Source organism: Otolemur garnettii, unplaced genomic scaffold (assembly GCF_000181295.1).
Source record: "Otolemur garnettii isolate 467f Iridium unplaced genomic scaffold, OtoGar3 scaffold00100, whole genome shotgun sequence".
Taxonomy (NCBI): domain Eukaryota; kingdom Metazoa; phylum Chordata; class Mammalia; order Primates; family Galagidae; genus Otolemur; species Otolemur garnettii.
Genome location: NW_003852495.1, coordinates 2,746,064 through 2,758,494, shown reverse-complemented (window position 1 = coordinate 2,758,494; position 12,431 = coordinate 2,746,064). Strand labels below are relative to the sequence as shown.

Below are 12,431 nucleotides of genomic sequence, written 5' to 3'. Positions count from 1 at the left end.
AAAAAAAAAAAAAAAAAAAACCCAAACACCAAGTATTATAATAATACAAAGAACCATTATGAATCTTTCATTAAACTGAAGCTCACATCAACATACAATCACAAATTTCAGTAGTTTAGGCTGCAAGTTTAAACACTATGCAAATATATACAAAAATAGTAACTCTAGATTCAAGAATAAGGGCTTTTCCCAATGCTAAATCATACTCTAATGCAGCCTGAGCTTTCCTCTAGTTCTAGTCTACTTTATGTAGTTTCAAAATCATGTCAAGTTGATCCCTATCACCATATGTATTTACATAGGGAAATTAAAGGGCACTACAATTCATTCTCAGCACACACAAAATGTCTGCCCAAAGTCCATTTAAAATATTTTTAAGGTTTAAATGATTTTTTTTTTTGGTTCAATTTCTATTTCTGCATAGCCACAGAAGTTCCTTCTAATAAAGAGACTACTTTAGTGTTTTATATGATTATTTTTTTTAAAGTCTTAATCAAACCTATATCAACATTAGTTCAAGGAGTCCCATCTTCTCCTCCCTTTATCACAAGTTTTATAATTTTAAAAGACCCTTTCATGCAGGGAAAACAGTACTGAGCACCAGTCTTTTGTGGTTAGGCTCAAATCTATGGAACTTGTAAGCAGCGCAAGCCACTGACTTTTCTTTGAGCAATGTGCATACAGTACAAGGAGCAGATGCGAAGCTGCATGGTAACGTTCTCGCAATCAGCAGCGATGACTAGGAATGGTCAAAACTGGATGTCAAACACAATTTTGTCTTCATACAAGGCAATCACCAGCATGATGGCAAATCCAAATAGCAATCCTAAATTCTGAAGAACGAACTGCCCCACTGGACAAAAGCCATGTTCTTCATTGTCACCATCACCATGCAGCATTTCTGGAAGCTGGAGCAAAAATAATTATTTTATTGAACACAATGCTATGCATAAGACATATTTTAGTCAAATATTAAGAAAAATTTTATGCTTTTGCATAAATTTAAATATTCTGTTCCCTCCTCACCGCCCCCCAAAACACTCAAAATATGTGCTTTAGTCATTTTCCAATTACTATTCACTGACCTTATCAATTCTGACATTTTACTTTATGCTAAGACAGAAAACAATATTACCAATAAAACTCTCAGAAAGATTGTCACAATTCCCACATTTATTAATATATCTTAAACTCTCTGATAAAAGGAAGAATCTTTCAGGAAATAAAACTAATTCAAAATTATATCACTTTTTTGCCTCTTTCCATATGAAATTCTCATTTCCCATTGTGCATGACACTTGAAAAGAGTCCCAAATGGGCATCTCTACACCTTTAAGCCAATGCTTTCTTTCTAGCAACAAATAAGCTACCAAAGCTATTCAGCATTAACTAGTGCCAAGTTATTATGCATACTGCTCTCATAGTGTACTCTATTCTTTTAATATTGATAATTTTCTCCTTTTTTTTTGAGATGGAGTCCCACTTTGTCACAGTACCATTACATCGTAGCTCACAGTAACCTCAAACTCTTGGGTTCAAGCGATCTCCTTGCTTCAGCCTCCTGAGCAGCTAAGACTATAGGTGCCTGCCACAACACCTGGCTATTTTTAGAGATGGAGTCTTGCTCTTGCTCAGGCTGGTCTGGAACTCTTAAGCTCAACCAATCCACCTACCTTGGCCTTCTAGAATGCTAGGATTATAGGTGTTAGCCACCGTGACCAGCCAATAAATTTAAAAATTGTCATTATCTTTAAAGATGCAGTACTTTCAGAAGTTTATACTATTGTGTTTAAGAATAATCAATAGATTCAATCAGAATCAACAGAATTCAACAGAATAAATGAAAATTAAACCTTTATTAAATAAAATTTATGGAAGAAATACATTTGCATTTACAAGCATTAATTCTTCCTACCCATACCTAGTCAAAACCATGAAAATAATTACTACTTCTAATTTTTGCTTTCACTTTTCTGCAAATGTAATTCAAGATTGCAATCAGTATCCACAGAAAGATGACGGTGATACGCTACTCATTTAGACTCTACATTGTACTCCAAATAGTACCTTTGTACTTGGGGGTTTAAAAAGGAGAAATGTAGGCTCGGCGCCTGTGTCTCAAGCAGCTAAGGCGCCAGCCACATACATCTAAGGTGGTGGGTTCAAATCCCCAGCCTGGGCCCACCAAACAACAATGATGGCTGCAACCAAAAAATGGCCAGGCGTTGTGGCAGGCGCCTGTAGTCCCAGCTACTTGGGAGGCTGAGGCAGAGACTCGCTTGAGCCCAGGAGTTGGAGGTTGCTGTGAGCATGATGCCATGGCACTCTACCCAGGGGGACAGCTTGAAGCTCCGTCTCAAAAAAAAAAAAAAAAAAAGAGAAATGTAATGTTAGTTACACAATTCTTAATTCATAATTCTTCCTGCCTGGGAAGAAATATCATTATTTATTATCAAATAATGAGTACACTTAATCCAATCACCATGTTCTGACAGTGGTACAGTATATTTAACAATTTGCTAAGGGCCCTTTAAGAATTTCTTCATCCTAGAATTTCTTCATCCTGTTTAACAATCTATGCAAGTAGGGTATAATAGCTAATAAAGGCTATTTTCTTCTCCAAAACTTATACTAAATTACTTTGTCAAATCGACTAATGGTCTAAGACAAGGCCTGGCACACTCTGCTGAGTCTGGCCATGCCTATTCATTTACACATTGTCTATGGCTTCTTTTGTGGTACAACAGCAGAGCTAAGTAGCTGTGGCAGAAATCACTACAATGGCAGAACTGATTAACTGTGACAGAGACTATACGGTCCACAAAGCCTACAATATTTACTACCTAGACAATTTACAGGAAGTCTACCAACCCCTGGATTAAGACTCACACTGGCAACTTCCTATATATGGTCCTAGTAAGATTATATCCTACTGCATCTTTTCCCTCCCCTTCCCCCATGTTTTTATTGTTACAGAAGTTTTTCATTTCTGACATTCCATAACATTTAAGCATAAACAATATGCAGGATGTTTCACAGAAATAGTCCCTCTTAAATATGTATACATACCAATGAGAATAGCACTATGGCTTTGTCACATTCGCCTCTACTGTGAATGTCAATACCCATGCTGTTTATCATAACCACGGCTAACAGTCAACCAGTACCTACTAATATGGCCATACTTATTAAAAATAAATGGGCCAGGCACAGTGGCTCACACCTATAATCCTAGACCTTTGGGAGGCTGAGGTGGGTAGATCGCTTAAAGTCAGGATTTTGCTGATAACAGCAATACACCATCTCTATGAAAAAAATCAACCCAATGTTGTGGTGTACAACTGTAGTCCCAGCTACTCAGAAGGCTGAGGCCAAGAGGATCAGTTAAGTCCAGGAGTTTGAGGTTTATGTAAGCTATGATGATCCTAGTATACTCTAGCCTGGGCAATAGAACAAGGCCCTATGAAGAAGAGAGGAGGGGAGGATAGAACAGAAAAGAATGAGAAAGAGAAAGGGAAAGAAAAAAAGAAAACAAAAATGCTTCCATACTGGTTGAAACAGCACTGGCCACATCCCCTAAACCAGATATTTCTACCAGTATATCTTATAGGTGACTCAAACTAAAACTTCTGATATTGCTGCTATCTTATTGAATGGCCTTAAAAATCAATTAAAACCAGACAGCACCTGTGGCTCAAAGGAGTAGGGCGCTAGCCCCATATGCCAGAGGTGGTGGGTTCAAACCCAGCCATGGCCAAAAACTGCAAAACAAACAAACAAACAAACAAAAAATAATAAAAACCTTCCTTCCTACAGCCAAAGTGGTCTTTCTAAAACAAAAATGTGATCATGGCATCCTACTGCTTAAACTTTTTAATGCTCCCCAAAATTCACAAGATACACTCTATAAACTTTTTAGTATGGTATGTTTGTTGTGTGACTATTATAATCTGGCCAATATACCTGATGACAATATGGATATAATTTTTAGTCCATTATTTTTCTACTTAGCATTATAAAATACATAATATTGGTGTCATTAAAATCTTAAAAAAAAAAATGTGGATAGTTTGTCCCCTTTTTCTTGAACATTTAGAGACCATTCCCAATATAACCGTGACATTATAAATGCTACTGAAAAGGACACATTAGTCAGGTCTTGTTTTTGCTTACTTGCTTATCAGTAGTTGTCATTTTAGGTTACTTCCTCAGAATATAGTCATAGGCATGCTACATATCTCTTATCACTAGTCACCTGTGAAGTCTCCCCTTGGCCATCTGGTGACCGTAGTGATATTCAGCAATGAAGTATGTAGCACTTTTTTAAGGATGAGTGTGCAAACTTTAAATGCCAGAACTTGTATATCAGAAGATTTCGATTACTGGCTACTTTTCTTCATTGAACTATAAATCCTCACTATAAATGAACACTCTCTCCTTCACACCTCTAGCTCCTCAGTACAAGAATTAATTAATTCATTCTTCATTCAACACTAATTGTGAACTGCATTTCCATTAGTACTCAAAATAAGAAAATAATGCCTGCCTTCCCAGAGCTAACATCTCAGTGTGGAAGACAAAGAACTTGATAAGTTAAGTAATATCTGGTATTTTATTTAACAGATTGAGATACAAGGGCAAAAGAGAAAAAGGTACAGCAGGGATAAAGGATATGGACTGTGGTGGAGGTGTGGGAATGGTATTTCAACAGGATGCCTCATGGAAGTGAAGGAGCCAGCAGTGACAATGCCTGCAGGAAAGGCATTCTATGTGGAGTGGTCAGGAAGAGCCATAGCCTAAAGCAGTGTGTCTCATGGGGGAGAATGGGAGGAGACAGGAAATGGTGGGAAAATTAAGAGAAGGGAGTGAAAATGCTCATTGATGATTAAAAGTCCTATAAGTCAATGTAAAAACCTTGAGGCTTTTACTGTAAATGAGATGGAAAGCCACTGAAGGTCTGAAGCACATGAGTGGCATGATCTCATCTCTGAAAGGATCCCTCTGGCTGAGTCAGGTCAAGGGCAGAAGCAGGAGAGCAGCTAAAAAGAGAAAAGAGGATGATGTCTTAGAGGAGGGTGTTGGGTGGCACAGGGCTTAAGATAGACTGGATGTGGGGAGGGCAGAAAAAACTGGAGACAAAAGGTGACACCCAGGCTTTTTGAACAACCAGAAGAATGAAGTTATCATTTATGAAACAGAGAATTCTTAGGAAGTGCTGGGGCAACGAGTGAGGTTGGAGAATATCAAGAGCTGAGTTCTGAACATGTTAAGTTATACACTCAAGTAGCTGGATCAGTCTGGAGTCAAAGGCCTATGCTAAAGTCATAAATTTAGGAATCATCAGCTAAGAACTGATATAAATTTCTTAGGTCTTCTGTCAACATTTAGAGGCAGGGGAGAAGAAAAGAATCCAAAGGGACAGAGAAAAAGAAAGGTCAGAAAGGTGGGAGAAAGGCCTGTAAATTGTGGTTTTATAGACACCTACTGACAAAAAAACCACTTCCAAGAGGAAAGAATGATCAGCTGTCAAATGTTACTTGCTATGACAAGAAAAATGAAGACTAAGCAACGTTGTGATTAATGGTAAATCTGACAAAAGCAGTTCTGGCAAGACAGAAAAGCTGATAAGGTTAGATTTAGAAAAACACTAAAAGATAAACATTGTGGGGAGGCTGAGCAGGAGGATCGCTTCAACCCAAGAGTTCAAGGTTGCAGAGAGCTGTGATTGTGCCACTGCACTCAAGCCAGGGCAACAGAGGAAATTGTCTCTTTAAAAAAAAAAAGATTTGGTAAGAGAGTAGCAATAGGGTGATAGCTAAAAGAGAAAGTAGAGTTAAGAGAGGTCTCTCTCTCCTACCTTTTTAAGAAGAGAGAATATAAGGTTTTTATGTTGATAGGAATGATCCAGCAGAGAGGGGAAAAATGATGCAAGAGAGACAGAATTTAAGAGAATTAGCAAGAGAGGATAAGTTCTAGGGAACAGTTTGAAGTAGGTAGCCTTAGTTAGGAATGTGGAAGTTTCCTCACAGTAATAGGAAAGAAAGTAAAAAGGCACAGATACAGCAAAGTATATACGAGAAGTGATGGGAACCAGTGGACGGTGTCCCCAGGAAATAAGAAGCAAGGTGGGCAGTGATGGTAACAGAATATAAATATGTTTTATATTATATATGAATGTTTTATATTTATATTTATAACCTATTTTATATTTATATAGGTTTTAGAGGTTGGAGGGTGGGCAGTGATGGTAACAGAATATAAATGTTTTATATTGTATATAGATATGTTTTATATCTATATCTCCAGGTAATAGAATATAAATGTTTTCTTTCTTCTTTGTATGTTGTGTGAACTTTCTACAACAAATAGGCATTAATTCTGCGATTCGAATTTTAAGCTTTGTAACTTTGAAATGAGACTATGTAAATGTAATATTTAGCCAAGAACACCAAAACCAAAAGCTAACTAAATTGTTAGCTCTGTAAGTACACTAACATATTTGAAGTATTAAGGTAAAATTAAAATTGTTAATGTTTAGATTTAAAAATAAATTATATATATCCATGGAACAGACACCATCTCCTGTAGAAGACTGGCTTACCTAACAGATACTTTCCAACTTGTTTGCCATAAAGCTCAATAAATTATTTTTGTTAACAGCAAAAATAAAACACTTGTACTCCAGTATTGCAAAATCCTCAAAGTGTATAACTCAGTATCTCTCCAAAAACCATTAATGGTTATTCAAGTAACATTATTTGATTATTAATCTTCAGTATCTCAACTAGTTTCCATAAAAGAAATCCTCCTACTTAACTATTTTTCCCTACCTTATTTATAATATCACATCTTTAAAATGGGTTATATATGTGTGTATGTGTATATATACATATGTACATATGTTTTTCTTTTTTGAGACAGAGTCTCACTTTGTTGACCTTGGTAGAGTGCCATGGTGTCATAGGTCATAGCAACATCCAATGCCTGGTTCAAGTGACCCTCTTGCCTTAGGCTGTTCTGGCACTCCTGAGCACAAGCAATCTACCCACCTCAGCCTCCCAGAGTGCTAGGATTACAGGTGTGAGCTACTGTGCCTGGCCCTAAAATGGGTAATATTTTTAAAAACAGTTCAGCTTCAAACCACTTCTAAGGATTTCTCCCATTTTTGAAAGCTGGATTCTATTTTTAATTTTAGAACAAAATAAAAAAAAAAATCTTACCATATCCACCAAAGCTACATAGAGGAACATGCCTGCAGTAATCGCAAAGATCCAGAGTGTGATGTTGTTGGCATACTGACCGACAGCTGTGCCGATGAGCATGCCTATGTAAGCCATCATGGCAGAGAGGAGGTTGTACACAATGGCTTGCTTCACAGTCATGCCTGCCTTAAGGAGAACTGCAAAATCACCTGCAATTAGAACACAATGGTAAAGTTTTAAAACCACAGAATATGAAACGCAAATGTAAATGGACAAAAACAATAAAAAAATTAAGAATAGCATAAAAAAGATACACCTTTAATAACTTACTTTATTACATAAGATTTATTTTTTACTTATTAATTACACCATAGTACATGCAAAAACTTAGGTGAATCTCAAAGGCACGATACTGGAAGAAGACAGTCTGCAAGTTATAAACCCACTCTCAGACTACGGTGATGAAGAACAATCAGTGGTTGCTGGGAACAGGGAAGGTGGAGAGATGGCTGTACAGGAGCAGCACAGGGCCTAAGCTGTTGAGTGTTGAAACTTTAGTATCCTGAGGGTGACCCTGGGGCTTGCCCATTCTGTATAAATGTTAAAATTCAAAGAACTATACACACCACAAAAGTCAATCTTACTATGTGATAATTTAAAATGTAAAGTTTTTATAAAAGAAATCAAGAAAATGCCAAAAAGAAACAAACAACAACAAAAAAAGCAATTACTCCTCTCTTTCTCTATAAGTAACAATTAAGAGCTCTCTGCTCTGACTTCTACCTTTTCTTCAAAAGAAAACGGCCTAAGTAAAAACAGAGGTTCACAGGGGCTTTCCATATACTTTATCATGTTTACATTTTTTCCCTAGGAAAAAAATTAAACTTTAATTCTAAAAATCTTAAAAATGTTAAGAAGAATAAAGAGCTTTCCCCATCACCTTTACATGCTGCCATAATGGTATACATAAATAGCCTAGCTGACGCTCTCAAGACCATCAATGCCGACAACAGAGCAAACACCAGATCCGTGATCCTGGAACACAGATTCCTCCATGATCACAGCCCTGACATAAAGGAGGAGAAAGAAGAGGGGAAGTGGAGCAAGGAGTGAGGAGGAAGGGGAACATGGAGGGAGAAAAGACTGTTATTGCTCATCTGTCTAGAATTGGAACATCAGGGAAAAAACGATTATTGCTTAGAGAAATGTTAAAATGCCAAAGAGTCAAAAGTAATAGCTTTATCTACCATGATTATTTTAGTTACTAAATGCACAAACATCCAACAAATTACCGAACACTTAGTACATGCAAGGTGCTACACAGAACACTGACTGGGCTTGGATCTCAACATCTACCTATCTAAAAATACAGGATTCTGTTCTTTCATCACTCTCATGGTTTGAAGGTCCTAGTCTATAACAGGTAGGTAAAAGGTAACAGCAAAGCAATTAGTGCAAGGCATTATTTTTTCATATTCCAACAGATTCCCAAAAACTACATAATGCAACATTATTTTGGAAAATTAAGGTAATGTATCTAAGGCGATTATTTACCAAAGGCTTCTAAATTACCACTCTCCAGATTCCACATAATACTATTCTCCTTACATTTTTTCCCTTCTGATTCTAAATACCTTAATTCTCCTGCTGAGAACTAGATTTAATACAGCTTTTATCTCTTCCCTCTCCTGGAGTTTTGTTTAATTTTCTCCGGTCTTTTTGTCTCAGCTTTATAAGGAGAGAGTTCCTTAACTTCCCTAACAAATTTCTCTTCCTTATTTTCAATAACTCACCCACCAACTGTGCTAAAGGGGCAATTTCATTTAGCAGGAGGTTAGTTAACACAAAATGAAACTACAGAAGTGTCTTTTAGGTTGTAAAACACGTTGCTGTCTTTTATAATTTCACTCTAAGTGGTTGAAAAAGGAGCATTATTTAATCCTCAGTGAACTACAGTGTCATAGGCACAAATTACATGAACTTTGTTATCTTCTCTGATATTACTGGATAGCAACTGAGTTCATTTGAAAGTAACAACCAAACTGCCTTAATTAAATAATCAAGATTTGAAATGAATTATTTTTAAGAATTAAAAAGTGCCTTCATTGTCTTTATGGTTCATTAAAACAAAGTGGGGTATAACTTGGGGTTTTTTGATGTAGAATTCAAAGAATTCTGATAAACACATGTAAACCTACATTTGCTTAAGTCCCTCATAACTAGGCAACTAATAATCTGCTTTCTGTCCCTATAGTTTTGTCTTTTCAAGAATGTCACATAAATGGAATTATACAGCATGTGGTCTTTTGAGTCTGTACTTTTTCACTTAGCATACCTAATGTATGTAAGATTCATCCACGTTATATGTATATCAGAAAGTTATTTTATTGCTCAGTAATATTCCATAAATGAACCATTTGTTTATCCATTTGCCAGTGAAGGAAATTTAGGTTGTTCCCAGTTTGGGGCAATTATGAATAAAGCCACTATACACATTCATAAACAGGATTTTCATCTGTTTAAGTTTTTATTTCTCTTGGGTAGATACTTATAAAGGGAGTACTGGGTCACACAGTAAGTGTATTTCTAATATTATTAAGACACTGTATTCCTACCAGCAATGTATGTAAAGTTCTAGTTGTTCCACATGCTTGCCAGCTCATGATCACAAATCCAGTATCTGAGACTTCATGTGTTATATTTGCCACCTGTATACCTGTTTCAGTGAAATGTCTGTTCTCATCTTTTGCCTACTTTTTTGTTGTTGTTGGGTTGTTTTCCTATTTTTTTTTCTTTTTTGGGACATAGTCTTATTATGTCGCCCTCAATAGAGTGCCATGGCATTGCAGCTCACAGCAACCTCTAACTCTTGGGCTTAAGGGATTCTCTTGCTTCAGCCTCCCAAATAGCTGGGACTACAGGTGCCTACACAAGGCCTAGCTATTTTTTGGTTGTAGCTGTCATGGTTATTTGGCAGGCCCAGGCTGGATTAGAACCCACCAGCTACAGTATATGTGGCTGGCACCATAGCCGCTGAGCTATGGGCACACCATACCCGTTCTCCTATTACTGAATTAAGAGGTTTTTGAAATATTCTGGTCTAAAAAGACCTATGACAGATAGGTATTTTCCTAATATTTTGCCCCATCTGTGGATAGCCTTTTCATTCTCTTAACACTGTGTTAAGAGTGTTTTGTGAAGAATGTCTTTTGTGAAGTCTTTTGTGAAGAATGCTATAATTTGTATAAAGTCCATTTTAGTATGTTTTTCTTTAATGAATCATGCTTTAGTGCTGTATCTAAGAACAATTTGCCTAACCCAAGGACACAAAGAGATTCCCCTAAATTTTCTTCCTAGAAGTTGTACGTTTTCAATTCTCCATTTAGATCAATGATATATTTTGAGAGTTTTTTTCCTTTGATGTGAGGTATGAGTCAAAGGTTTTTTTGTTTTTTACCAAAAGTAGACATCCAATTGTTATAGCATCACTTGTTAAAAGACTACCTTTTCTACGTGGAATTTGCTTTGTACTTCTGTTAAAATAAAATACATATAAGGAATCTGTGCTCTGTTCCATTGATTTGTGTGTCTGTTCTTTCACTAATAACAACTGTTTATAATATTACGGTGGCTTTACACTAATGTATAATTTTTTGGTGTTTTTCTTTTATTTTAATAGATTTAGGGGAATAGGTGCTTTTTTTAGTTATATGGATAAACTACATAGTGGTTACTGTCTTGGCTTTCAGTGTACTTGTCACCCCCCAGGGGTCCTTAAACTATGGCCCGAGGGCCACATGCGGCCCATGGAGGACATTTACCTGGCCACCTGGTGTTTTTGCTGCTGCTGCCTGCCCTGCTTAGCAGCCAACTTGTCCCGGGCCTGCAGTCCAGCCCTCCGACAGTCTGATGGACAGTGAACTGGCCCCCTGTTTAAAAAGTCTGAGGACCCCTGGACACTGTACCCAATAGGTTATTTCCTTCCCTCACTCCACTCCCACATGCCCTGCTTCTGAGTCTCCAACGCCCAGTATACTACTCTGTATGCCCCGGACCCACCCACAGTTAGCTCCCACTTATAAGTAAACATGCAGTATTTTGTTTTCTATTCTTGAATTGTACAGTAAGTCTTAAAATCACCTGTGCTTTCCTTTTTCAAAATCCTTCTGGCTATTCAAGTTCCTTTCCCTTTTTATATAAAATGTTTTTAAAACGTGCTAGATTTTCAATTAAGAAGGCACTGTAAACATATAATTAATATCTTAACCACAGTGAGTTTTCTGGTCCCTGAACCTGACATACCTCTTCATTTAAGTCTCCTCTAACTTCTTCTGCTGGTGATTTATAGTTTTCAGCATACACATTCTACGTATATTGTTAGATTATAGCTAAGTAATTAATGGTTTTGGTGCTATTACAAATAGTACCTTTTTGAAATTTCAATTTCCAATTGTAGATTACTACCAACAGTACAAATGGCTTTTATATAATAATCTTTGTAACAGTGAATTCTTTCATTTAAAATTTATCATGGCGGGGGCGGGGGGGAGCAGAGCAAGATAGCAGACTAGAGACAGCTTCTTTGCAGCCATGCATTGTGAGATTGAGGAGAAAAAACTCCAGGCACCTCGCTTATGGGCTCTGCCCAGAAATAACCGTTGTGGGCACAGGGAGGCAGCAGACTTCAGGACCCCAAAAGAATGGAAGCAGTGGAGAAGCGACAAGTACTTCTGTGAGGGCAGAGGCCAGGTGGTGTGGCTGGTGCCACTGCACAGACAGTTTGCAAACAGAGAAGGCCTGCCCTACAGGTTTTATTTTTCCCTTGGACCTGGGCACTTAGTTGAGTTACCTTGAGGGAGCTGTGGAGCAAGTGATTTTGAACAGCGCCCAGGGGCTGGGAATGAGCCAACAGGAGGAGCAGAGCTTTCATTGTTCAGCTGTAGGCCGGGCACAGCCATTGTGGGAAAGGTGCCTTGCAAACTTGGCCTTCGGGGTCCTAGAATGAGGCTAGTTCTGGTGTACTTGATAAGCAGGGCAGCCACTTCTGGAGAGATTCAAGTGACACACACTTTCCTGGGAAAGCCACTGTGTAGCCAAGGGATATGGTTTAGAGAGGTCAAGGTTTATCTATTATGCAGGCTGAGGAGAGCTCAGGCTCCTAAAACCCTTGGGGGACTGAGGGCAAAGAAATCAGGAAGATGGGAATAGGTCTCCTTGGCAGGACAGAGG

General features: G+C 37.7%; 1 protein-coding gene across 1 annotated transcript in view; it reads right to left on the bottom strand.

Annotated features, from left to right (window-relative positions):
- Positions 1 to 6: 6 nt before the first annotated feature.
- Positions 7 to 12,431, bottom strand: part of SLC39A10 (solute carrier family 39 member 10) — a 54,279-nt gene continuing 41,854 nt past the window's right edge. The window contains exons 8-9 of the mRNA XM_023516929.1: positions 7,221 to 7,411; positions 7 to 908 (exon numbers count right to left, since the gene is read on the bottom strand). Coding sequence (XP_023372697.1) covers positions 750 to 908; positions 7,221 to 7,411 — 350 coding nt within the window. The 3' untranslated portion in view covers positions 7 to 749. The remainder of the gene's footprint in view (positions 909 to 7,220; positions 7,412 to 12,431) is intronic.